This window comes from Poecilia mexicana, unplaced genomic scaffold (assembly GCF_051168715.1).
Source record: "Poecilia mexicana isolate PSO_F unplaced genomic scaffold, ASM5116871v1 scaffold_20, whole genome shotgun sequence".
Lineage (NCBI taxonomy): Eukaryota > Metazoa > Chordata > Actinopteri > Cyprinodontiformes > Poeciliidae > Poecilia > Poecilia mexicana.
The window spans coordinates 12,577,879-12,605,362 of NW_028263389.1; the positions used below are offsets into that span (position 1 = coordinate 12,577,879).

At 41.5% G+C, this 27,484-nt stretch overlaps 1 protein-coding gene across 1 annotated transcript in view; it reads right to left on the reverse strand.

Moving 5' to 3' along the window:
• Window positions 1-27,484, reverse strand: part of arfgef1 (ARF guanine nucleotide exchange factor 1) — a 52,145-nt gene that overhangs the window by 4,660 nt on the left and 20,001 nt on the right. Inside the window, exons 3-32 of the mRNA XM_088001475.1 lie at window positions 26,267-26,423; window positions 24,113-24,259; window positions 22,981-23,160; window positions 18,367-18,736; window positions 17,676-17,801; window positions 17,283-17,524; window positions 15,912-16,045; window positions 13,831-14,065; window positions 13,249-13,348; window positions 12,852-12,991; window positions 11,940-12,048; window positions 9,128-9,329; window positions 8,922-9,033; window positions 6,991-7,196; window positions 6,769-6,853; window positions 6,475-6,640; window positions 6,237-6,388; window positions 6,028-6,156; window positions 5,031-5,189; window positions 4,486-4,630; window positions 4,297-4,387; window positions 4,158-4,198; window positions 3,868-4,037; window positions 3,055-3,206; window positions 2,195-2,367; window positions 1,324-1,484; window positions 1,092-1,222; window positions 768-897; window positions 530-665; window positions 211-349 (exon numbers count right to left, since the gene is read on the reverse strand). Of these exons, the coding sequence (XP_087857601.1) occupies window positions 211-349; window positions 530-665; window positions 768-897; window positions 1,092-1,222; window positions 1,324-1,484; window positions 2,195-2,367; window positions 3,055-3,206; window positions 3,868-4,037; window positions 4,158-4,198; window positions 4,297-4,387; window positions 4,486-4,630; window positions 5,031-5,189; window positions 6,028-6,156; window positions 6,237-6,388; window positions 6,475-6,640; window positions 6,769-6,853; window positions 6,991-7,196; window positions 8,922-9,033; window positions 9,128-9,329; window positions 11,940-12,048; window positions 12,852-12,991; window positions 13,249-13,348; window positions 13,831-14,065; window positions 15,912-16,045; window positions 17,283-17,524; window positions 17,676-17,801; window positions 18,367-18,736; window positions 22,981-23,160; window positions 24,113-24,259; window positions 26,267-26,423 (4,620 nt within the window). The remainder of the gene's footprint in view (window positions 1-210; window positions 350-529; window positions 666-767; window positions 898-1,091; window positions 1,223-1,323; window positions 1,485-2,194; window positions 2,368-3,054; window positions 3,207-3,867; window positions 4,038-4,157; window positions 4,199-4,296; window positions 4,388-4,485; window positions 4,631-5,030; window positions 5,190-6,027; window positions 6,157-6,236; window positions 6,389-6,474; window positions 6,641-6,768; window positions 6,854-6,990; window positions 7,197-8,921; window positions 9,034-9,127; window positions 9,330-11,939; window positions 12,049-12,851; window positions 12,992-13,248; window positions 13,349-13,830; window positions 14,066-15,911; window positions 16,046-17,282; window positions 17,525-17,675; window positions 17,802-18,366; window positions 18,737-22,980; window positions 23,161-24,112; window positions 24,260-26,266; window positions 26,424-27,484) is intronic.

The following is a 27,484-nucleotide window of genomic DNA, read 5'->3' on the forward strand; positions in this document are numbered from 1 at the left end:
ATACTACATTTTCTTCTTCCGTACTTATCCAGACCTGGGAAATCATGAAAAAGTTATTCTATTATACTAAACACCACTAGTTTTTAGCACTGAGCTTGATTTTGTTCTACAAACTAATTTTCAAGCATCAAACTGCCCGTTTGAGCAGCTTCAGTTCAAATCCGGGTCCCACAGGGTTTTCCTGCTGAGGAGGACGGCGCGTCGGCTTACGCGTGGGGGATGGTGGTCTTGAAGATGTCCAGCATGCAGTTGCACGTCTTGTCCCAGGTCTCGGCGGAGAACTTCTCCCCGTTGAGGATGACCACGTTCTCTAGGCAGTTGGTGCCCGAACGGGCCAGCTGCTCGTTGTCTGCAGGCGAAGAGGCAGAGACGCAGGAAGCGGATTTTATTATTGTTTAGTTTATGATAATCACGATGTGGACTAATTTTGTTTGGAGTACAGGTTCATAAAATAAACAGTTTGAACATTTCCATAAAAATCATCCGTTTTTGTTTTAATCTGGTGAAAACGCGAACGCAGCCTGCTCACCTTGCTGCACACACCAGTAGAGCTGAGCCAGGATGTCATCCAGCAGGAGTCCGTTGAGGGACTCAAAGTATTGGGTGAAAACGTCACAGATGGCGTAAAGTGCATGGTTGCATGTAGTGGTCATCCACTCTGCTTTCTGAAGGTTTTCACAACAAAAGCCTCGTCAGTGAGCGTGCTTCATACACACACGCACAAACTAAAACAAAGAAGCTTCGGGAAGAAAAGACTCGCCCGTTACCTCGGTCTGCTGCTCCGGTAGCTTCATGTTGTCGAAGATCCTGAAGACGATTCTGAACAGGTCCTGCCACCAGTGTTTCTCGAAGGTATGCCCATAGGTCTTCATCACTTCGAACATCACCGTGAGGCCCCTGCAAGAAGCAACGCAAACGCACTCGTTAAACAACGCAGGTCTAAAAACACATATGCAAGTTCTTTCTCTTGTTTTACATCAATTACAAACAGTTTTGCATTTAAAATAGCAACAGCTTTGTGGTTGTAATGTGACAAAATGTGGAAAAGTCAAAGCGACGAGGCCTGCGATCGGAGGGTTAATCCCGCCTACCTGGTCCTGACATCCAGTTTGCACCTGTTGATGATGCAGGAGAGCTCAAACAGGATGGGGAACCAGCCTCTCACCCACACCCGGTCCTCGGGGGCTACATTCATGTCGTCACTGGTGTAGTCTTTGAAGGCCTGCCGGGGGGATGAGGAAACGACGAGTTCAAAATGAATCCTCGTGTTTTTATTTTTATTTTTTACAGGTAGGATTCAGACTTCATCCGGCCGACGTTGACCTGCGGTCTCTCCGAGACGTATTTGGCGCAGTGGCGGATGAGGCGGATCGCTTCCATGCTGGTGTCTGGGAACGAGGCGTTGCAGGCGAACTCCGAGAGACACTTGACGGCGTCCTGGAAGGAGTCGATGGTGGCTGCAAAGTGCTTCTCGAATACATTCGCTGAGGGAGGTGTAAACAGCGAGCACACGAGCAGAGGAGAAGAGAAGTTAATAAAAACAGACTTTGATTTAATGTGCAATCAGATCTTCTGACCAGCTGGCAGATTTGTTCGTAAGGTGCTAAAGGCTCGTCTCTGACGATGTGATTACGTATAAACTGAACTCTTTTGAAAGTATACATAATTTATTTTATGTAAATATTACAAACGTGCATAAAGGATTCAAGACCTGTTGTTATTTTTCATTAAATCAAACAGGAAATGTTTTTATTTCGGGTGTCTGTAGACAAAGCCTCTCCCATGGAGGGATTGAATATTCATAAAATTAACACGTTTAAAAATATATATAGATGTAATTATTTAAATATATCGTTAAATATCTGATTGAAATAATATTTGTTCATATACAAAAGAATATGAGGAAACATGAATTCTTTTGGACGTGAATAGAAGTAGTTACTTTGTTTCTACCTTTCTACTAAAGTTGCTCCAACATCAGCTAATGCTGCCACAGTCAAAAATAATTGGTTCCAAGATGACTTCCTGTTCAATTTAACCAATCAAATACACACAGCAGCTACAAAATAAGTTGATCCTGAAATGGATATAAGCATCTTTAACATATGATGTCATAAAGCTTGAGTTGCCATTTCTGCCGCATGGCTGAAGGGACGACATGAAACGAGTTTGGACACAGGAGTGTTGGACTCACTGACGATGTGGCCGGTGGTCTGGAAGGCCAGCTCCACGATGCTCTCGTCCTGGTCGGACGCCGCCAGGTGGAACACCGAGAAGATGTTCTTCCAGCCTGAACGGATGTTGGCAGCCTGGGAGTTCACCATCTGAGCTATGCAGCGCACCACCATGTCTCTGATGGTGGGAGACCTGCAAGGTCAGATAGAGAGGGGGGGAAAAATGGCATGTGAATGTGTCAAATCAACTGAAATGATGATAATTTGTCTGTTTATTCATGCAGATTAGCTGGAAAAGCACTTGATAAAATCCCCAGGCTCATTTTAAGGTAAAGTGGTTATTACAGCTTGAGCTCAGCTGGTTTGTTGCAGCAACTGTTGCCATAGTGACAAGCAATTGTAGCTGCTCAGAGAGCATGAATGGGAGGAAATCTCTGCCTCTTCTAACCATCTCTATCTCTCTCACACACACGACTCTAATGGACTCCACGCTCTGCCCGGTTTACATGGCCGCCAGCCGTCTCCTCCCCGCTGCCCTCTGTGAGCGGATTCTTGTTTAAACTCCTGGTTCTTGTCAGAAATGTGTTGCAGTGAAACAGGCTTTAGCTTGTCACATGCTGCGTGCACGCTGCTTCAAAATCACCAGCTAAATAAATCTGTCTGGTCTGTACTTAAAAACCATCTCAAACCAAACAGAAAGGGGGGGGAAAAAAGAGCCTTTCATGAATTCAGTGGAGAAGTAATACAAGAAGACTGAAATGGGTCAGCTGAAATGTTGACAGGAGTCAGAGTGAAAAAAAAACAACAAAACAAATCCACTCATAGCTTCAGGGAGGAAAAGACAGGAAGAGGCTCAGAGCCGGTGGCTCTGGGTTCGTACCTGTTCTTCTTCATGATGTGCTCGAACGGCCTCAGAAAGTCCTTCTGGAAGCGGAAGTTAGCCAGCTCCCCTTTCTCCAGGAACTTCATGGACAGCTGCCTGAGAGAATCGACGGCAAAAATCGCTACATCTTCGTTGGGATTGCAGCCAACCTGCAGCAGAGAAAAACAACATTTCTCGAATTCCGCATTTTCCGTTTGACGAATCATCAGAGCAAACGGGGGGAAAGAAGAGAAGCTGTTCAACATGTGGGACGTATAAAATATTTAGAACAGAAGATAATTATTTAAAAAAAGAGAGCAACTGAATCAGACAAAATAAAAGCAAAGTGTCTAAATTGGGTGAACAGATAAAATAAAATGTTTATCGCTATTTCAATAGGAAAAAATAAATATATTTATGTTCTTTAATCGTAAATCAAACAACCAAAGCAGGTATATATACCTGTATATAGAAATTTGAGTTTAAGGCATTGGATACGTCTACTTTATTCGCTGAAAAAAAATCCAATCAAATCTACACTTTATGTTTTAGAAAATAATACATTTTAAAAATTGATGACAAAATAGATTAAAAAACAAAAATTGTGATGGTTATTTTTCTACAGAAGCACTTTACTGCCAGAGCTTGGCAATAAATTCAGGAGCAGTATCTTGTTTAAACAAAAAAAAATCTTTCCTTTTAGTAATATTTATCTCATTAAAACCAAAAACACCTCTTGGGAAACCAACACAAGAACAAAAGGAAGGAAACAAGGAGAGATGGAGGAATAGAAAGAGAACCTGACGGGGTCGCTCCGTTTCGCACACCCACCTTATTGAAGTGGTCTCCGATCACCTCCCAGATCCTGGACCACTGCAGCCTGATGCGGCCCATGTTGTAGTAGGAGATCTCCACGATCTTTTGCAGGCTGAACATGCGTGGATGTGTGGGCGAGGCCAGCTCATCCATGGACACAGCACACAGCCAGCGCACGAAATCCACTGACAGACACAAATCACCCCAGTGAGGGGAAAAAAAAAAAGTGATTTGAACAGGAAGACGAGTCGCATTGACACAGGAAATGCAGCAGTCTTTGATGCACAGAGAACGTCTTGACTCACCTATTGCGTTACCGTCCAGTCTGGTGGAGCCTGTGAAGATCCTGAAAACATCGGAGAATAAAATGTGAAGCGGTGTGTCTACGTAAGTGCACAGGAGGAGACCTGGAGGTAAATGAGTGCAGAAATGACAGATCCACACCTGTCCACAGCCACTACCACGCTCTGGGAGCTCGTCTCTCCAATGGACTCCTGAATGCTGGCGATCTGCTTACGGTCCACTGTTCCCCCGACTACAGAGAGAACCACATGGGAGTAGTTCTGCTGTCAGATCTTTAGTAGTAGTAGTAGTGGTATTCTGTTTGCGACGGACTGAAACGTTTCTACTGACCGAGACCCAGGTACTCATCGTTGTTCTGCTCCTTGGTGCTGGTGATGAAGCCCTCCTTCCCCCGCACCGTCCCTGAGATGTAGCGCGCCTTCACCCCCGTGCCAATCAGCTGAGCCAGCTCCAGCTGACTGATGCACTTCATGATCTGAGAAGGAGGGGAAAAAATGGTCATGAAATGCCTGAGGAAGGAAAAAACCAACTACTGCACACTGCTAGACCAATCACACCTCTTACAGACACAAACGCCAATGTATTTTATTGGATAGAACAACACAAAGTATTGGATAATTGCAAAGTGTATTAAAGGTTCAGAATGGTCACCTTCACTGCACGTTCTCCCTTCTCTCTCTCTTTACCCATTTCCTGTCTAAATACAGCAAATAAATGCCACTAGTGCCAAAAAAAAAAAAAATCATAAAAAACAGACTATGATGCTAATTTTTGCAATTATGACTCATGTTATGTTTGATGACTGATCAATAAAGAACATGTATGAATAGACGATGCTGGAATGTAGCCTGCTGGATGGTTCTGAAAGCTCTCACCTCATGCCAGGAGTTGCCCAGGTAGTTGCCGTCTGTGTGTGCCACGGTGATCAGGGTCTTGATGGTGTCGATGTTCTTCTGCTTCATTTCTGCGATGCCGGAGCTGGCCGTCAGCAGGGTGAACCTGGCCAGAGCCTGAACGTAAGCGTCCCTCTCCAGCTGTTCAGAAACAAAAACGACGTTTTTTGTGACAATTTTTGTGCGTTCTGGTCGTTTAAATACAAGACGTTTACCTAAAATTCCAGAGAGCCATCAAACTAAACAAGATCTTTAATATTTTATATAGAACACATTTAATACTGAGACCAATTATTTTGATGATCACAGCTAGCAACTAAAAGAACAACCAAAATCCAGTTTTTCAGCAAACAATGCATTACATAACGCCAATGAAAATAATATAGAAATGTTATGCAGATAATCAGAAGGTCATTGCTAAATAACAAAGCTGGCAGAAAATTGAGCGAAAAGGAAAAAAATGCAAGACAAAGAGCAAAAAAGTTACAATTACAAGTTTTATTCTGGAAACTAAAAGCATCAATATAAATAGAAATAAGAATTGAAATATATATTAGTGTTATAAACTGATGTATGACTGTTTTGGATTTGAATTCCTGAAATAAATAAAAACTTTTTGTAATGATTCATTATGATGAATCTTAATTCTGGATTAAAGAGAGCTTTGATGCGATTATAAGCCGTGAAATTATTCCGATTAAATTTGTTTGTGTGCGTTTTGACATTAAAGCAAAAATAAATACATAAATTAATTAATTTGACAAAACCTTAAAACTTGCTATCTAGCAAATGGAAGATGAAGGTTATAATATAATGCAACTCAAAATATAAAAAATGGTAACTTTTATTAAAAACAAAAAGGTTAGAAACTCAAAGATGTTTCCAAACTCAATTTATGCAGACTTGAAATGTGATCAGATCCAGTTCTATAAATATTCTGCGAAAGAAGCCTGTGTTGCAGTGATCCAGGGTGCCGTACCTGTATGGAAAAGATGCACGCTATCCTGATGGCGCAGCGAATTCCTTCGAGACACAGCGAGGCCACTTCAGTGTCGTCACAGTCCTGCAGGCCGACGCTGAAGGCAGCCAGGAAGGGCGTCCACGCCAGCTGAGAAGCGTCACACACACAGATGAGGCTTTAGCCGTCTGCACCCCCCCACGGGGTGTGTGGAATCTCAGGTGAAATACCTTGAACATGGGCCGGACGTGCTCCAGATGCGTGGCGCTGGTGAACGGGGCCTGGACGTGGCTGACGGCCTCCATCAGAGCTTTGGCCGTCTTGGCCATCTGCTCCATTTCCACGTTGTAGAGCAGACGCCTCTGCTTCTCGCTGGCCACGCCTGTCAATCCAGATTCAGACATCAATTCCACCCAGATCAGCGGCGAATAGCGCGTCGATCGTCGTCGATACAACGGGCAGACTCACTTTGCTTGTTGGACTTCATGGTGAGCTCTTTCGTTTCCTTCATGGCGATCTTCTTCCCTGCGATCTCATCGTATATGGCTGAGAGATACTCCTCAGGCAGGTCCTTGCTGTCATTGATGCCGCGGTTCATCTTGATGTACTGCTCTTTTGTCATTTTATTCTTCACCTTTGCAGATTACAGCAATAAAATAAAGTCAAGACTGGCTTTTGCTCGGCACGCTTCACTGATATTTAAAGGGACATTTCTTGTCTAAACACCAAAACCCCGCAGCTTCCTTGAAGTGGACGTCTTACCTGCGGGCTGTGGAGGTCTGTTGTTAACATGATGATCGAGTAGGCGAGAACATATGCCGTGTCTGCACTGGCAAAGAGAGTTTGTCTGGAGCAATAAAAACAAAACGAGAACAACGGGTGAGCAGGATAAACGACCTGCAAAAACTAACCACATCCTTGATCTCCTCTGGTTTCCTTTCTGTTTTGTAAAAAAATAAAATAAAATAAGCAAATTAAACTCACCCCTGATTGCACTCCAGGTATCTTGCTGCAAATTTCTCCATGAGCCGGTCGATCTTCTGGGCCTCGCCGGGGAGCCGGAAGCCCTCCAGGAACATCCTTAGAGCGGAAACAAAGTCTTTGCCCTGGAAGTCCATTTGATCCACGTAGGCGTACATGACCTCTTTATTGAAACGGTCGTTATCGCCGAGGAATTCACCCACCTGAGTCTGAACAGAGCAACGACACAGAGGTCAGGCTGCACTTTGCATTACTGATCTATACGCCTGCACGTTTACACACAGTGCTCAGGTCTGTGACCCTGCAGAGTGAAACACAAGCTGGCTTAATGATTAGCAAAGAGTAGCAAATCAGGGCGGATTGTTTTTATCTGATGCTGTAATTAATGCAGTTATTAATGCTGCACTAATTTGCTCATCATGGTGCCAAACAATTAAAAAATTAGTTCAATTACAGTGATTATGTTATGCATGTATACAGTCACAATTTAATTACATCTATTTTAATCAAAGTTTATACATTAAATTTTTTTCTTAGGTTTTTTTAAGTGGAAATGGTAAATGGACTGAACTTATATAGTGCTTTATCTGATCATTTTTGACCACTCAAAGTGCTTTACACTACCAAGTTGCCTGTGCAGCTTGGTAGGCAATTTGGGATTGGGTGGCTTGCCCAGGGGCACATTGACATGTGGGAGGAGGAAGCTGGAATTGAACCTACAACCTTCTGATTGCAAGACGACTACTCTATCCATAGAGCCACAGTCGCCCTATTGTTTTACCTACTGTAGGCCGGATTTGATGTGAGCTTAATTGTGTTTTGTCTAGAACAGTGGTTCTTAACCTGGGTTTGATCGAACCCCAGGGGTTCGATGAGTCGGTCTCAGTGAACTTGCGTCTTTAACTACTTCAGCAAAACTCACCGTTTTTACCAAATTCTGTAGCTTTCGGTGTACTTCTAAATCTGCTCCTTAGTCGCATCTTTTCAGGGTTGGTACTGCCTCTAGTGGCGTGGGGGTGGTAACACAACTAATATAATTACATTACTCATTCAGAATACCGCAAAGTCTTTATTTATTATAAATTTTTCATTCTCTTAAGAATGTAGAGCTAATTAAATGATCTAAACAAGACCTTAAAGTGGTTCCAGTTTCTCTCGATGGCCAACCTGTTGAAACTGTGGAAAATTTTAAATACCTTGGGTCGTTCCTGGACAGTCAGCTCAACTTTGCTGAAAACACTGACTATATTTTGAAGAACTGTTCTCAGAGACTCTACCTTTTAAGAAGACTTAGTAATCATGGGGTGACCCAGTTAGACTCTAGTTGGGGCACCCCTAGGTCTTGAATTGGGGGGAGAATCATATTTTATTTATCACTACAGAAGGGTTCAGTGAATGCGCATAAGAAACTGGTGGGTTCGGCACCTCAAAAAAGGTTAAGAACCACTGATCTAGAATCAAGACAAAGGTAACTGGAAGACTCGCAACATATTTTTATGTAATTTTAGGCAGAAACGAACAATAGTCACCAGAAATGGCAATCAAGTATTTAGTGATTACATTACCGTTACATCTTTCATTATTTATATAACTGTTGTTGAAATCTGCAGAGTACAAATTTAACTCAACATAAAATGATTATTTTATTCATGCATAAATATATACATTCATGTTATTTTATTTGACTAACTTGTAAGTTTTTACTGCACAATAAAATTGTCCTTGCATTGTTATGATCATTAACAAGATGACAATATAGCATAATAAGAAAAAACTGACTGTCTATGTCTCAGCTGGGATTTTGAGAAATGGCCTGATTAATAAACTATTTCTGCAACAAATTGTTTCATTTTGAAAATATTCTAGTGTCTACCTTTCTTTACTTTCTACTTTTACCTAAAGCAAATTGTTTTTTTGTTGTTGTTTTTTTTTACCGAGTCAAGCCTCTCCTCTTGGTGCAAGAACTGTGCAAGGTCCTCTGGGGTTGTACCCAGCATGCCTTGCTCTTGAAGGTACTGGATTCCTCTCTTTGGTTTCTTGTTGAACCTGAGGAAAACACAAACGCGTAAAGCCACACTTAGCTAAGGCTAACTCGTTCCACGTTCATCAGGATATAGAGCTGTAAATTCACTGGACTCACAGGTCAATCCCCTGTTCAATGATCTCCTTCTGCTGCTTGAGAACCTCAAACTGCTCGGGGTTGTCGGTGCCGGACATCTGTGTGCTGTAGCTACCGATGCCAGACGAGGCCGTGGAGTCCAGGGAGTTGATGCTGCCGTAGCGGTTTATGCTCTCTGTGGCCTTGGTCTCCGAGCTGTCCTGCTCTGAAGGTTTCTCCTGGCCTGAAGAGCAAAAATAAAAGGAAATAAAGTCAATGATTTAGAAAACAATAACTATTGTTTCGGGTAACACTTTATTTGAAGGGGTGTGCATAAGACTAACATGATAATAAACATGACATAACACCTGTCATGAACATAAAGTAGTCTTTATGAATGCTTATGACAGTTGTCAAGAAGTGTCATTTGGTAAATAATGACACTTTTAATGCAAAGTTGCTCTAAAAGTTGCATTAAAAGTCCTTTAAAATGCCAAATTAGCATGATTTTGTGAACTATGATAATTTAATGCAGCATTTTGGGCTCTGGATGTTCTCTAAAACACTGCAGGCAGTGAAAAGGGGGAAGAAATGTGAGATGAAGGTCAAGAGAGTTGGTTTATTAATCCATGAGAGAGGAGCTCAAGGATACGCCGCCGCTGCTGCTGGAACAGGTTCACCCTGTAACCCAGGCTGGGTCCAACTGAGGCGTCCGATTACCCAACGGAAACTCTTTAAAACATTCAGGACGGCCTCGCAGACGCGTCGGCACGCCTCGATGTTCGCCACTCTTAAAAACACGGACAACACGGCAAAAGAAAAAGAGCATTGGGACGCCAGCCGTCTGTAGCAACTAAATGTGTTTTCTGTTACATATCTGAATCCTTTCAGAGCGTAAAACCATGCCGAATACAATCTGGTTTGGATGTTACTTCAGGTCTCGGCAGGTTAAGGCAGACCAAACATGGTTCTGGTTACTGCGTAACCTACACCGCTCAAGTTATGTAACAGAATCGGATGTAGGCTTGTATCAGGTTTCAGAGTTTAGCGTGGTTTTAAAGGAATTCTCGGTTTCAAACGATTACCTTCTCTTTTCCTCAGACTGTTCTGTTCTCATTTTCTACTGGAGGAAAACTCTCACAGATCCCTGTAACATACTAAAATAATCAAAAATAATCAATACCCCAACCCTAACCCTGTCTTTGGGTCTGTGTTGTGATGTTTGATAGCCGAGTTTATCCCAGGATAGACACACTCTGAGTTATTCTGGAGTGCTGAATGTCATATTAAAAGCTGCTGACAGACTTTCATACCGAGACAGTGGAAAACTACCTAAATCACAATCACAAAGGGTTTAAATCGGAGCTATATTTTTACACACATTCTACTAAAACACTCACTACTGTTCCAGTTTTTACCTGCTCTTGCTTCGAAGTTATTCAGAAAGATGAGAGTAAAGACAAGAAACCGTTACAAGCCAGGACCTGGCATGCTGCTATAACAGGATTCAGTCTAAAATGTAAAACTTTCTAACCTCCACCAAACTGCCAGCAGGGCAAATTCAGCATGCAGGATTTTAATGTGAGCTGCTGTTTGTATACTAATGAGCTGTCGTGGGTTTTTTGGCAGAGTAATATCCTTGACAGTCAACAAAGCTGCCTCTGCTGCTTGGCTCTGACAGCTTAGCCCCAGGCTGGCCTGTGGATACTCCCAGAGGCTTAAGGGATATCTTTTCAGTCCTTTCTCAGAGTTTCAGCTTCGTCTTAGTTCGGGTTCCTCCTTCAGCTAACGACAAATCCATCCTCTGTGCGCAAGACCCAGCGGCCCGCCTCGCAGAGAGGATATGCTCCACGTGTCACAGATTGGTGCTTCATTGCAGCTCGGTGAAAGGTATTGCTCTTTTTCAGGGTCTGAACCTCCTGGATTAGCCTCTATGTGCCGAAGCATTATCTCACCGCCTGCTGTGGCTGGAACTGAGCCGACGAGAGCTCGCTTTTCCTCTACTTTCCTTCCTTCCAGTGGTCAATCCTACAGCTGACTGCGGCCATGCTGAAGGGTACAAGCCTTATCTCAAACTCCAGTTAAGACTCTGAGGGGAACTGAGGCCGATTCAGATAGATTACGGCCAAAATCTGCTTTTAACCTTCCCTGTTTTTTACAGTCTACTGCAGGAAAGGAAGCAACATGGAGGGCTCTGCTCACCCTTACATTACAGTGAGAACTGTTCAAGCCTTCATTAAGGTTATAAACAATCAAACTGCGTCCGATTCAGAACCGAATTACGTACCAACTACATATTGCACAGTTACAAGTATCAGCTCGTTTTCCCCTCCACTGTAGCCAAACCTTTAAATCCTCAGGAATTAATAGATTTGCACATCCTTTCATGCATGTATACTGCCACAAAAATACTTAATCCCTTTCACTGTGCCGATAGCTGCAGGCACAGCACACACACATCAAGCTTCAGTCACTACAGCAGGTTCTCCTCACCAGGAGGGGTTTTGGTTCCAGTGTCTGCTAAAAGTATTAAAAGTATTATGGGAGCTGAAATGCTAGTAGCACTTTGGAGCTATTGTTGAAGCAAAGTGATGGTACACAGTTTGCAACACATTTGCAATACATTGTGCGCAGTTTTCTACAGCGAACTCAGTGTGTCTTATTTGAAAGACCGTAGATCTTTAACATAGATCACACTCCCATGTCTAGCCTGTCTAGCCTGTTAGAAACAGGATTTCTGACATCATTGCATCTGCAAGCTGATAATTAAAATGATGAAACCAAACAAAAAAAAGTCACAAAATTTCCTCGTGCTTTGGGTTTCACTGCAGCCAGTATCTCATAAATGACTCACCTAGGCTGGTCTGGGAATTGGGGTTGACGTACTGGTCTTTGCTCCATTCCACCATACATTTTAGGATGGACACTAGGCATTCAAGGCCTTTCTTTCTCAGAGTCAGCTCCTGGACAAGAATATAAGACACATGAAATAATCAGTAAAACTTTTCGAGCTGTCTTAGTGGGACGGTTTGGGAATAAATCATGGTTCTGCTAAAAGGCTGGAAATAGTTAATATCTTTCCTTAACGCTGTTTTGTCGCTTCACTTAGTGCAAATTACGATTAGTTGGTTCTGGAGGTTGAAGCCGAATGGCAAGTCTGAGAACGGCTAAAACCTGAAAAACCTCAGTGGGTTTTTGCACCGCAGATTATGTTTCTGGGGAAACATGTACTAAGGATCAAACACTTAACTCTTTCCAGTTACTAAATACCAGATAGAAAAAGTAGACAGCATAAAAAAAAAAAATAAAAAAAAATCTAGTTGTGACATTTTGGATTTCTACTTTGGTAGTTTAAACTCGGCTGCTCTGAGTTTAAACTGTTTACAAGTTCAGTTCTCGGTTTGTGTTTCACAGGGAAGTCTAAGGGCGGGGCAACGCCTCTGACCTACATTTAACGTCTAAATAATTGTCAACTTCTGTGTAAATAACTTCCAAATTACAGACATGATGAAGTTTTATAGGCTCAAATAAACCATTGTGGCATTTTTGAGATTTATAGATGTCAATTTTGGTCTTGGTCCCTTCTCTAACTCGTCAGCTTCCCTCTGCAGCATCAGCTAATCTGGGATTACGATAAACAAAGAGTGTTATGAGTTAAAGGTATGATATTAACTGTTTATAACAGCACTTTACTTCATAAATCCTGAACTATCCCCGTAAAGCAGGCACAGAATAGATGAAGAACATGAGGAAAATAAAAATTCACCTGTTGGGGCGTTGTGCCGAGTTCGTGGCCTCCGCGGCCCTGGGCTATTTTTGAGAGGTCATTGACCAAGCGCTCAAATATATTAGCAGCATTCAAGTCACAGTCGTAGTTCACATAGATGTCCACCACACTTTGGGCATCTGAAGAGGACAGAAGGGACAATTTTATATTTTTCACAAAGCCTTAAGAAATCATAGAAACGACTTATACAGTCGTAGGCTCAAAGAATTGCTTTTGAAACCACAAAAAAATTATGATTAAAATAGAAAGGAGAAATTATGCGATTTCTCCTACTACTGTCTTTCAACAATACTTCATTTTGAAAAGTTAATTTAATTAAATATGAGGTCGATATTAGTGTAGAAACAAAACAAGAATAGAAAAAAGCAGAGCAAACCTGCACATATTCTGGTGAGTGTTTGGATGACCATCCACTTGTGGTCATAAGAGCTTGTGGACGTCTCAAGTATGTACAGGAAAATCTCTTTGAAGAACACCTGCAGAGAGAGAGTTTAATGCATTTCCAGTGAGAACCAGGCAAAAGGAGCAACTCGCAACGGCGCAACACAAAACAAGAGCAGCTGACAGGAGCAGGGATCCTGGAAGCAGGAAGGCGAGTTAATTTGGCCGAGATGAAAGAACAGGTAGAACTGCTAACTTCATGTCCTAAATGACTTTACTGCTAATTTTGGTTGAGTGTTTTTTTTTTTTTTTATTCATCTTATTAAGTACTCGCTTTTAAGTTTTCCAACAAGGCAACTGAAGAAATGCTCTTTGTGAGCAAGAAACCAATCTTCTTTTTTTCTACTGTTTCCAACAAAATCTTTTTTGATCATAAGTTATACTTCAATGAATAAAAACAATTGTAGCATATCAGTACTTGTGCGTACACAAGACAATAAGCTTGCTATTTAAGCTGTCAGTAGAGCTTGCAATAAAAAAGAAAACTTCACTAAATAGACGCATGCAAACGTTTTACCTCGATTTGCATCTTGAGGTGGGTCTTGAAGTGGGAGAGCAGGGTAAGGAAGATGGAGAGCGAGAGCTCAAAGACTTCAGGCACAGAGGAGACGCCGTTCTTGGACAGCGCCACGCACAAATACTGCTTGATGGCGTTTATGAACATCTCGTTGGTCTTGAAGATGGGCCCGGCATTCTGCAGGATGGACAGCAGCAGCTGCAGAGACAACACCTTCGATCGCAGCTCGTGGGACCTGCGGCAATCACACAAAGGAAATTTGTTAGTCTTCATATTTGTTTGAACGATTCTGAAAATGTTTAACAGAATAAAAATGTACATTCAGAAGGTTATACAACTGCTTAGTTTGTAGTAATCTGAGTCAGTTTAACATGTAGGTCAGATGACTCAGCAGCGCTCCGGAAGATGTTTTATAACCTAAACCGGCTTTAAGATTCGCCGCAGCTTCGTCCCCGATGTTTCTGCTGCGTTATTTGGTCTTTGTAACAGAAAACAATGTCCTTGAAAGGAATTTACAACCAATTACATGGAGAGAACTCATGAGGATGCGTGTCTGCAGCAGAGAGTTAAAAATCGCCAGCAGGATTAAAAGAAAATGCTCTGGGGGTCACGGTCACAGATCGCCTGCATGCACAACCTCCATCTGTCTGCACAGCTCTACTGTAGCAAAAGGCTCTGGGAAAGAAATAGCCCAATTTCAACAAATAACATAGATTCAGCTAATTTATATGCCGACTTTAAATGCTCCTTTGCAATGCTTTCCTTTCTTTGTCTGCTTTCCATTTCTGGAAAGCAGTAAGAAAAGGAGGATCTAAGTGCCAAAACAATAACATCCTTTTACTTTTTAAGCAATTTCTTAGATGAGATCCAACTTCAGTTTTATGATTGCATGCAATTTTATTGCCAAGAAATGCTTTCTATAATTGATTTTTAGTAGAAAATAAATGAAAACAGTTAAAAAAAAAAGATCTCTTGTAGAGCAGTAAGGACTGAAATCTTATAAGAGAGGCTTTTTAACAGCATTTATGTTGGTACGTAGTAATGGAAAGCATCTGTAGTGTTTAAAAAAAAAAAGACGTAAGGTGGGGTATGGCAGCATTTAGAGGTGAGGACAGAAGATCAGATGCATCGACGGTGAGCACAGACGCATATCCAAAGTCATTTGCTCTAGTTAAGCTGCAGACACTTCACATGTTGAGTGTGTATCAAGTTGTTCAGGTGAGACGGAGTGAAATATCTGGCGAATAAACCTTTTTAGGAGAGCAGTCTGATCCAGACAGAGCATGTCAGCCTTCGCGAAGCGCTCCGTTACACCAGAACTGTATCCGAAGCCATTCGAAAAGCAGCTTGGATAACATTTATTTGACACAGATTTGTTGAAATTAAGAATAAATTGGTTGGAAAACAGTAAACAAATAAGAGAGAGTCAGAATGCAGTTTTAGGTAGAAGCCTGAGGCAGAAAATCCTGATTCCAGAGAAGGTGAAGCTATCGGTACAATCACATTTCCTCTGACTGAAGCGTGGTCAGGGGAAATATTAAATTGGAGCAAAAGAAATAAAAATAAAAAAATTCATTTTGCATTTGTGGTGCTTTGAAAAGTAAAGAGGAAGGATGAAAAGGGCTCCAGTGTTTCAGGATACAAGGAAGTGATTCAGAAAATTCTGATTGATGTCTCATTGCCTCCACAACCAATGGAAACCAATGAAAAAACACCACAATCGGAGCGATCCTCATTTTAAACCATGATTCATGATGTCTCTGGTCAGACCTGCAGCTTAGAGGAAGGATAAAAAAAACCCCAGAGGCATTAAAAGGCCTTTTCATGAAGCCACCGCTAGGAACAAAAACCACAAAAAGTCCAACTCTCACATTTTAAGCAACTTAGAGTAAAACTTGGCAATTAGAAGTTAAATCCAACAGCTAAATGAACTGGGAGTCTCCATTAGATGCTGATTAACTAATTAGTTACACAAATCGAGGAAGTATAGGAGAGTAAAAGCACATCTAACAAAGCAAACTCTTCTAAGATGTAGAAAATCCTTAATTACGCAAAAAAAAAAAAAACCCACAAAGTCTTACTTTGGATCAGGCGGTCCGTCTGATAGTGGTTTCATCGACAGTTTGCAGAGAGAGCGAAAGACCAGAAAAGCGTCCTTCTGGAGGATGTGGGAGAACTTGGCACCTGGCGGCTGGCCAGCTGCTGCTCCCGATTCCTGAAGGAGCAGAAAAACAAGCAACGAGTTAAAAAACGTCTGGTTTTAGAGCTTTTATCTTCCAGATTATTTAACATCAACAGCGTGTGAATATTAAAGCCTTACAGAACAATAAGATTTGTTTGAAGATTTACACCTCAGAGTAATTACGCTGACCTGGAGAGGTCATTCAGAGCTGGACGACACACCAAACACACGCTACCTTGCAAATTTTTTTTATTTTTTCACAACAGCGGTTCTCTTTATGCAAGTTTTCAAGAAAGGCTGAATTTTAGGTGGATTTGTAGAAGGATTAAATTACAAACAAGTTTCCTTTATTAATTAGGCAACCTCTGATGGCAATTGGCTTCACCAAATTATATTTAGGGGCACCAGAGTTTTGGGAGCTAAATAGAAATGCAAGCCACACTTTTGTAATGATTCTGTAGTTGCTAAAGACTGATATAAACTAAGTTTTCCTGGATTTAACCCTTATAATGTCTTAATTTCAAAATGTATTATGACCTTCTATAGGACATAATGATAAGAAAACCTCAGCGCATTTTAGAAGAAAAAAAAACATCAGGTCGTAAAAGTTCAGATGCAGTGATTAGATTATTTTTAAGGATTTTTTGACGAGCAGCTTTTATTCCTTAGTATGTGAACAGAAAGCCTCTGTGTACGACGCGCCTGCTCACATTTGTACTCCATTTTCTTTCATTCATTCAGTAAGCAGGACGATTATTTATTCATTAAGAAAACGTATCAAATTCCTGATCAGCTGTAGGAGAAATTACCGCACACACCTGTTTGCCAATGTGAAAAAAAAAAGTCCAGAGTCCAGCTGTGTCAAACTTGACCTTTGGCTTCACAACAACTTGAGGAGAAGCGCCAGAGGAGATCCAGATGTTGCCAGACTGAGGGACAGGGTTCCAGGAAGTGAAATTTACACCCGCCATAGTGTAAATTTAACACTAATGTGAATTACACAAGGAACTTCAGGTTAACCTAATAACTTACTTCGTTGGTTGATCATCACCCATTTATTAACTAAAGCAGGTAGAGTTTATTTTAAGCCATTTAAGTTTGCGTTTTCCAGCTCAGATACCATAAAGGACAATTTAGTACAATGGATTTTGCAGTTTTGCCAAAAGGGTCAGTGGCGAAGCAAAGAATGAACAAATGTACAAGTTAAAGAAATTTCAACACCTAGTTCAGTTTGCAAGGTCCAACACTCAGACTGTCTTCACTTCCTCACCTGAGTGTCGGTGGAGGAGACGGATAATCTGTCGTCAGGCAACGAGGGCGTAAAGCTAGCAGAAATAGGCGTGCCGGGAATGCCGTTTGCATGGACGTGCTCGCTGTCGCTCCCCACTGTTCCCTCGTCCTCCATCGAGCTCTGGGTGCCTTCAGTAGCTGCCTCGGCCGGCGGGGACTCCTCTGGCTCGCCGGCTGACTCCTTGGTGTCGGAGCAGAGGTTCGCCGGGTCCAGGCAGTGGCCTGCAGACACGACAAGCAGAGGAGGAAATGGATTGATAATCTCGTCTTTAAAACACGCTTCAGGAGAAAATAGACTTAGCGAGGCCAGATTGATAATTTCACTTAATACTTGAGCCACGTCGCTTGAAATTATGAATAAAGCATGTCTCGCCTCCAGCCACAGTGTTGACCACTTCCTGCAGAATACTCTGGACAATTTCCTGGGCTTTCTCCTCATAGTTAGGCGCTTCCTCGTCCTCTTCTTCACCTGCTCCTTCATGTTGTTTAGATGCTGCATCTGCAGGACACAATAAACGCAGTTAGGATCTGATTTATTTTACAAAAATAAATAAATGCATGAATGAAAACGAAGATGAATTCGATCATTATATTTAACATGGGTACTTCCAGTGAGGAAGCTGAATTCTGCGCATTTTCATAAACAAAGTAAATCTCTAAACAAAAGCAAATGCATAAAAAAAAAAAGAAAATCATGTTTGAGTTACAGAGAAAACTAATTTGATATTAATATTGAAAAAAATTCTAGATCAATTGAAGTTGTGTTGTTTGACCAAGCGTGAGAAGCTATTGGTGTATTTAATTGTGTTGCACTGGTGCAAAGTTATTAAATAAATATAAATATCTGGTGTTAAAAAGAGGAACTTTTTAAGACAGTTCAGCGTCGGAAAGGTTTCAGGTGATACTAAACCTCAGATATCGCATCGGTACATCTCTAGTTTAATTGTATATTTTAAATAACAGGTCGAATGACTTTGTTGTAAACTCTAATAAGAGTCTACTTAATCCAAAAATCTGATTCATTTGTGTATTTTTTTTATTTTTTTCAATCTACGGTAACTCACTTTGTACTGCTGCGGTGGCTTGGTCTGCCTCCGTCTGCTCGTTCTCAGCCACGCAAAACTCAGAACCGTTCTCAGGATCTGGGTTCTCGTCGGGGGCAGGCCGCTCCCCCCGCTCCCCCGGCTCCTCCCGCTCCCCGGACGCAGACCTGCTGCTGCTGGACTCCGGGGCCGGCGTGGAAGGGGTGGACGGCGTGGAGGGCGTGGCGATGCTGGGGGTCGCTGGGCTGACGGGTCCGTTGGCCTCTTGGGCGGGGGCCTTGCCGGGTGGGTGAACGTGAGTCTGGAGCTGCGGGGATTCTGGCTCGGTGTGCTGGGCTACAGGGGATTGCTGTCGGTGCCGCTCTCTCTCCAGCTGTTTGGCTTCCTGCAGCTGAAAGAGGGATGGGATGGGAGACAGACGCAGGCCGAAAAAAAAAAAAAAAAAAACAAACAAAAAAAAAAACAAACACAGATGGAGAAGAAAAATGGTTATTAGAAAGCAGCATGGATTAGAAACATAAGTAGGAAAACACTGGTTAATATCAACCCGTCTGCCTTTCCTGTGACGAAACTGAGCTCACAGCTCGGCTAGAAGACAATTTGTTCCCTCCCCCAACATATACTTAGTGCGTCGGCATACATCTGCTGCGTGTCCGAGTGAGAATGCACATAAATATGCTGAGAGAAAAACGGCATGCTACTCAAACAGCAATGAGACAAACATTGTGAATCACTTCATGCTGGCCGGTGTGTGTCGAGTCCATTTAAGTTTGCTGCTGGCAGAAAGCATTTCTAATGGAAAAGGACTAAAATATACGGCCGTGTCACGCCTGCTTCTTTCAGAGCAGACCGCCTGCTGGACACAGTAACATTTGGCTTTTTGGACAATTTGTTTAAAACTGGAATCCAAAAAAAAAAAAAAAAAAAAAGGCTTGGTAGATTTAAGCTTAAAGTAATCTTTTACATTTACTAAATTGTTTCTTCTGATTGGAAGTGGTATCAACATTTACTAGGGGTGCAGAATTAGCTTTTGTTTCTTCTAATTTCAGCTTTACAGTCTGTTTTCTTGATTATAATAAATGATATCATGCTTCTCCATCCCTGTTAAAAAAAAATCTATGGCGGTTACCTACTGATTAGGGTGATGGCAAGGAGGCCTTCCAAACTCATAAACTCGGATCTCATAACCAAAGATAAATTGGTTGAAAACAAATGTTTCAACTGAAGCCGTGCAATTTAAAACCAATTTTTTTTCCTAATGTTATGAAAATTTTTCAGTGCTTTATCATATTTTGAGAGATGCCCGTCTCATCACCCATCAGAAACTAACTTCCTTTTTGAATGGCAATAATGCTAATGCTAAACCTGCCGGGGGTCTGAATAATTTTAGGTTTGACTGTATTTGTGCTGTTCAACATGACATTAGCATAAAAAAACACAACTTTCATTATAGAGATAAACGACACTAACAAGCAGCGCAGGTTTCCTCAGCCAACCTAAAATACTAGCTTTGCAATCCAAGAGTGTTTGTAGATTTCCAGAAATGAGAAGGTTGAGAAGAAAATCACACATGTAGAGTTGACAGAGTCTGGGAAAAAAAAAGGTGACACTTTCACAAAATCACAGTAAAACGGCATGACTTAAGGCTCCAGTGGGACATTTACATACACTGACCATGGGTATGCCAGGCTTTAGCTGTGCAATTATTTTGGGCTTTGGACAAAATCCTAACTTTCAAAGAATTGATGGAAAGACCAAACGGTGATCCCAAGCAACGTCAGAAATGTGTTGGGATAATAATGCAGAGTGACTGCTGCTGTGACAGACGTCTGATCATATTTCTCTCCTACCGAGCCATGAGCACTTCCACGGCGTTTGCTTTTCTCTCTCTTCTTCGCCAATAACGAGGCGGTAACATTAACCTGATGTCCACTCATTGATCCGATGACGTTGCCATCAGATCTTTCCAACATAACTCAGCTGTGGGAACACTTCCACCGCTCAGTGACGGCGGTCGCTATCAACATTTTCATGTCGCGCTCGCACAGCGTGACATGCTCAAGTCTTGTTAGATATTTGACGCCGTGTGCCGCATTTTATCTTCATTTTCAGCCCTGAAGGATGTTTTCGATCTGTTCTTTTTTAGGGTGGGATGAGATAATAAAGCCTTAGAGTATTAATTGCTCTTACATTATAGGGCAGCATAACATTAGGAAAACCTGAACTGTTGCAGCTGAACGTTGCTATTGGTAATCAAGACATTTCCCACAGCTTCCCTTGGTTTTATTCGCCTTTGTCACTAAGATCTGGATCTGATGTTGGCATAGACCAATCCATCCAAGTGGCCAAATATGATGGCAAAAAGCAGAGTTTGAATGCATGAGCCTAAGTCAAATGCTCTACTAAATATTTCCATGAAATTATTTTTGCAATATGCAATATAAATAAAATAAAACTGCAAATGCAATCATTTTTAAAGTTTCAATGATCTATACATTTCTGTTCCTTGGAAACCAAGTCAATAAGGCCTAAGTCATTCATGCCCATTATGAGTGTATGCAGACATCTTACCAGAATGTTACCTCATGAAAAATGGAAAATAAGAGGAAATGTCTGGTGGGAACACAGAGACTGGGGATTTTTCATTTACTGATTTACAACAAAAATCTCAAAAAAGCTCCTCACACAATCTAATTTTAATTGGGCTACTGCTTTAAGTTTGAACACCACACCTCTATTAGAAGCTGCTCCATCCTAATTAAACAGAACTGTCGCTATTGTCACATCAAAACCTCAGTAAATTAATTCAACGACGCAGCCTTTCTAAATAAGCGATTAGCATCGAACGGGAGCAGACAAACGTACCGCAGGGGACAGACGAGGCAGCGCAAACAAACTAAGCTCATTATTTAAATGCCACCTCAGTCGGATAGTGAAGGCTGCGCGAGACCAATGCTGTGTGTGTGCGTGTGTGTGTGTGCGTGTGTGCGTGAACACACCATGCTGAGCTGCAGCCAGTGGGATGCATCTACACACAAATACAGAAAGTTGATCTCCTGTGCTGCACTACAGGGGCAGAGACAATACTTAAAGTCTGCCTCGTCTCTCCATCGCTGCTTTTACTACTCCGTCTGCGTCTGACTCATTACCAGTCACATATGCTACACGTAAAAAAAATAAATAAAAGAAATTCACCACTTCCTGGTGCAATTAAAAACCGATATGTCGTGGAGAAAGCAAGATGAGCGAGAGAGGCCACAGCAAGCATTAATGTGGAAAGAGTGTGCAGCATTCGTGTGCAGAGTTGAAGCAAAGGAAGAGAACGAATGAGTGCACGGATGGATAAGGGAAGAGGGGGAGAAAAAAAAAAGGAAGCTGAATGCGCAAACACAGATGCACAGGAAAGAGTTGAAAGAGTTCTGATCAGGCAATGTCACGGGCAGTCCTGCACGCTTTTACCTGGCGGTCACGCTTTCTGGAGGCCAGAGACCAAGATAGCTTGTGATTTGTAAGCTATGTGTCCAAAAAGGGGGGAGGGAGGGAGGCAGGTGAGGAGGGGAGAAGTGTCATTCAAAAAGAAAAAGATGAGATTAGAGTAAGCTTTTTTTCTTTTTGTTTTTTTTTTGCTGATATGATAATACAGGTGCATCTCAAAAAATCTGAATATGATTGAAAAGTAAGTTCATTTCAATAATTAAAAAGGAGCCTAAAATATTATATAGCTGTAAATAAATAGCAGTTATTTATGCTAATGCTGATGATTATGGTTTAAATCCAATGAAACTCAAAATTCAAACCAATAAAAATATTGCTAAAAAACAAAAAAAACAAAAAAAAAAAAAAAAACTCCCATGCATTTTACAGTATATAGACTCAATACCTGGTCGGGGCTGTTTATGCACAAATTACTGCATCAACACGGTGTGGCGTGGATGTGTTTAGCCTGTGGTTCCCTGAGCAACATTTCCATCCTTCGCCCAGTAAAGATGACGTTGCCATCAGATCTTCTAACTTTGTGTCAGGAGTGGCCTAACACAAGGAGTGTGACGGCTGTAGTCTATGTTCTGCATGAGTGTGTGTGTGAAGCTCTGACTCCCGCCACAGACCACGACATGAGAATCTCCCCTAAACTCTTCAAAATCCTTGCATGACTGCAGTTTCCTTGCTACTGCAACTTTTTCTCCCACACTTTTTCCTTCCACTCAACTTTCCATCAATATTCTTCCATACAGCACTCAGAGCAGCCAACTTCTTAAGTAAAGACATTTTGTGGCACATCTTCAATGTGGAAGATACAAATGAATGTCAGCTAGACAATTAACTCAGCAGTCTCAAACACTTAATTAATTATGCGTATTCGATCTATGCGGTTTATTACTTTAACTCAATTACTGAGATAAATTTGCTTACAATGACACTCTAATTTACAGAGATGCACCTGTATTACAATCCAAACTTATTTAAATCCTTATACAGCATGGCGTCTACCTACGATTAAACTTCTTTAGCTCATTTCGACTTAAAACTAGCTTCCACTAGAGCATTTTTCAGAGACTGTGATTCAAGAGAGATGCTGCGTGTTTACATAAACACAACAATCAGGCGATTTAGTGTTCCTAGAGCATTTGAACGTACTGCTTGGTTCTCCATGCGTGCGAAGATGACGTTGAGCATCTGCGTGAGCGTGGCCTTCGCCGTGGTCTGGTTGATGAGGTTCTTGCTCGCCAGGTAGATGTTGTAACAGGTGCGGACGGCTTGCAGCACGGTGCCTTCGTGGATTTCTATGTGCTGGGAGGTGACTGCTGTCAGCAGAGCCTACGGTGGAGAAGGAAAGACAGGAAGTGTGAGCTGAACTGAAATCTTTGATAGTCTGAAACATTTCCTTATGGCTGCGTTTTCAGTATTCTGCAGTGTGTAAAGCAACATTAAGAGCGGCAGAGTGGAAACATCAAACTACAGAAGTAACACACAAAGTTTCAAAAGTCAAGATGATAAAAAAAAAAAAGAAAAACTTGAAACATTCAGATCTGTTCTGTTTGCTTAGCCACACCAACCTAAAACCACATATGTGCATATAAGCAAATCTGAGACTTTCAAAATTTGCTCATAGTTAAAAATCAAACCGGTACTAAAACGGGTTCTGGAACAGTGCAGCTACATTAACGATTGTCATTTCACGTTCCTAATTTCAGAAAATCTGGTGGCATTTGGTTTTTAAGAACTGATAATTGCTGGTTTGTTTTCCACAAGTAGAAAGTCTCCTGTCCAATTTAGTCATTAAGCACATTTTAAACACCAAGTTCATAAAAAATCTACACAGAAAGAAAAAGAAAAAGGAAAGGCATAACACCAAAAAAAAAATTAAAAATAAAAGGTGTATAACCAAACCAGATACTAAATTCTCATAAAATACAGACATTAAATTGAGAACGTCAACTCACACTGAGCAAACGGCGATCAGGAAAAAACACGTTTTTAAAAGGGAAGCTTCCTCTCTAATATTTAAAGGAAATTACAGATTAAATATATTTGATATCCAAAGAAACAGTCAGATGTGCCGAGTCACCCAAACATAAATCGTAATTGCAATAGTCAAGGCACTTTGCGATGAAAGCGTGCATCATTTCCTCCAGGTTGTGCATCAACAAAACTAGCTTAAGTTTTGCTGTTTACTTTGAGTTGAAGAAACTCAGTTTGCGCAATCTGAATAGCTCAAAATGAGTTTGATTATCTGCGTAATGAATGTTGGAGAGTAAAACGGTGGGACCTTAATGATCTGTAGTTGCACGCCCTCGTCGGTCTGCGGTCCCTGAAAACACGCGCAGATGGTCTCGATGATCCTGTCGATGAGCTTCTTTCCTGGTGCTGTGCTGTCCGGAGCGCTGCCCGTCAGGTGACCGTACGCTATCAGCTTCTGCAAGTCACACAAACATGCCAATATGTAAAAACCTTAGCAGCACAGATTGATAAACCCCTGATGACCTTCATTGTTTTGACATCTACTGCAAGGAATAAAAAAATTAATAAATAACACCTGATTCTTCTTGTTTTTTTGGGTTTTTTTGCACTGCTGGCCAGAAGTTTGCATACTCTCATCATTAATTTGGGGCTTTTAACGAGGAATTTGAACCATTCTTTGTTTCACCGTAAAGTGATAAGCGAGAAAACAAGAATTCAGTGCACAAGTTTGAGTTTATTGTGTTTTGTCTATATAACATATGTCAAATATATCGTAGGAGATTTGACTGTAATATTCAGTCAAATCTCCTCAGGGATTATATGTTGTCAATTACAATATGGAATTACATTTATTCTTTTATGATATGTTAGTCAGCAGGTATTGAAGCCTGTATTGATTAACTGAGTATGATCTGCTGTAATATTATCATGCCATGACTCTGCGGCCTCTTAAATATTACATGTGCACATTCCTGCGCTGGTCAGGTCGACTGAACCAGAGATAGTGTGGCAATAACAACCTCTCATTAGGAAGTGTGACTCAGAAAACCGAAACTGTTAAAAGTAACCCAAAACATTAGTTATGCAACTGGGAGCAGTTTGTTATTCAGCCTAAGGTGTGGCTTAAGTTGATAAAACTGCTGGTAATCAGAATGTTTACCAGATCTGACTGAATCTTTGCATGCATTTCTTTTTCTGTCTGATCTCCGAAAGATACCTTTTGCATTTTATTAAAGTTTGGTTGATTTTAACTGCTGATCTGTCCTATCACAAGCCTGGGGGAAGACGTGTGTTAGACTTTAACAGAGGTCGCAGCCATATCGCACAACTTTTTGATAGCAATCAACGAGTTTCTGGCATCACAATCAACGACATTTCCATTCAGGTTGATGTCAAGACTCAGTGTGTCCACGTTTCAACCATCTTGCTATTGATTTGTGCAGTTAAAGAATTTAAAGTAGTCCTCGGTTATTACATCCACTTTATGCATAGCACCGGTGGCAGCAAGGCAGACCTCAGCATGACGCCACTGACGGTTCATAGTGTATTCTTGGCTGTGGCATTTTTTAGTGGTACCTTAGTTATTCTTTAACATCCTACTGCAATTATTTTAATCGACAAAACTGGGTGTCTTATTCAGAAAATGACCAGTAAGGACATTAAAACTGGTTTTGGCAGCTTTGAAACAGGCTAATAAGAAGCCTCTGGATGGGGCCAGCCATCAACCCTGTTGAAAATTTATGGATGGTCCTGAAAAGTAGAGATATTTAGCCTCAGCACTTCCTCCATATCTTTCTGCACAGTGTGCCAAAAATGGTTAATTGAAGGCCGGGCCTCATAAATATGACGGTGATCAGCGTTACTCACATGAACATTTTACATTTAGCATCCCGGTAAATTAATTGGCCAAATTTTCTTCCGAGGTAATTATCTATTTTTTTTTTATATTTTTTTTTTTACATTACTTTCCCCCCCAATCTTTAGATAATCTCACCGTTTATCCCACATGGCTTTAATATATATAACTGTATTATCTTTAAAACTTTATTTTCCCCCACATACTTCTTTGAGATCAGCTTCTAACTGCAGTTTGTTTTGTATTCAGGCCTGGATAAGCCCCTCTGTTTCCCTATTTTGTAATTTGCTCCATTAAGGCCTCATCCAAAGGTAGCTATTAAAATCCTAGTTTAGCAAACCTTATTGGTCCTTCAGCCGTTTCTCACTCTTTATTTCTTCCCAATTCTGCAACTCCAATGGTATGTTTGAGTCCGTTCCAAGACATAAATCTTCTGTCTGTTTTGTTCGTCAGAAAGATTAATCCTACGCTATCCATCGCAAGACCCTGCGTGAAACATCAAGGTTTTATTTTGCAACTAATTCAAGCAAACACTAAAGACAAATATCTTTTTCCGAGTGAAATCCTAGATAACCACGATGGTTTAGAGGACCTCTTAGCACTGACCTGTAAACAGTCGAGTGAGGTGATGACGATGCGAGGACATTTGGATTGACATGCTAGCTCGAACGGCAAGAAGTACTTGTCGGCCTCGATGAAGTTTGTCTTGGATTTGATGGGCGGTAGCGTGCTGGAGCCAGATTTGCCGTCTCCACTTGGTGGGCTAGGAGAGGAAAGAAAAGAGTAAATACAAGGGGGGAGGAAAAAAAACACAGATCACACAGTTCAATCTGTCAACTTGAGACAAGAAGAAGGGCTCAAAATCAGTCTGACACACTCGCACTTCTCTTGACATCCACGCATGACTAACAGAGCATGAAAAATTAAGTGCCAGGGATGTTATGTTTCACCATACAGAAGAACTGCTTCCCCTTTCAAAGCAGGAGCAGGACGTTAAAGCATGGCCTTTTGGTAATTCGGATTTAGATTGACACCATGTGTTTACGATGCCAAATATTTTGCCTCTGAAATTTCAAAGAGCAGCAACACAGAGATAAAGACGAGGGCTGCTGGTTTCCCAGACACTGCTGCCACACCCACTGCACAAGCTAGAGAGTAAGAGGAAAAACAGACGACGGGTGAGCGCTACAGAGGGAGGCTGGGATGGAGGCAGACCGATATAAAAAAAAAAAGGGAGGAGGGCCGCATTGTTTATGTCTTGGCAATGAAAAGAGGTGATTTCAGCCCAATTCAGAGGGACGACCTCAGAGTGCAGCAGGGCACAATCATGGGGGGACAGGAAAATACGAGGGGAGAGAAGGAATCGAGCATGAGAGCAGGATGAAATTACAATAGGAACGATTCAGAGTGGAGAATGAATTAGAAAGCTGTGGAGAGAGGAGAAGCTGGACACTAACAGCCGAGGAGGCGGAGGATACACACTTTCTTTCTTTCATTTTAAAAGTATCAATACATATTGTCGGTTTTAATAGTTACCAGTAAGAGGGGAATGGATTGATTAGAGGTAAAAAGTGGGCGATATGTCGATGGGCTGCCGCAAAAAGATAATCTATGAGTGACATTCTGTGCAATGCAGTTCTTCTAAGCACTTAAAGATGTTTATCGTTTCTGGGTCTTTGGAGTGATTAGTACGACAATCAATGTATCTGATGTTTTTCAATCATTCCCCTTAGACGTCAGGGTGTTTCTGCACCTGCTACGGGTGTTAGCAGCACATGGCTGCTAACACCACAACTAGTTCACAGTCCGCATCAATGGCACGTC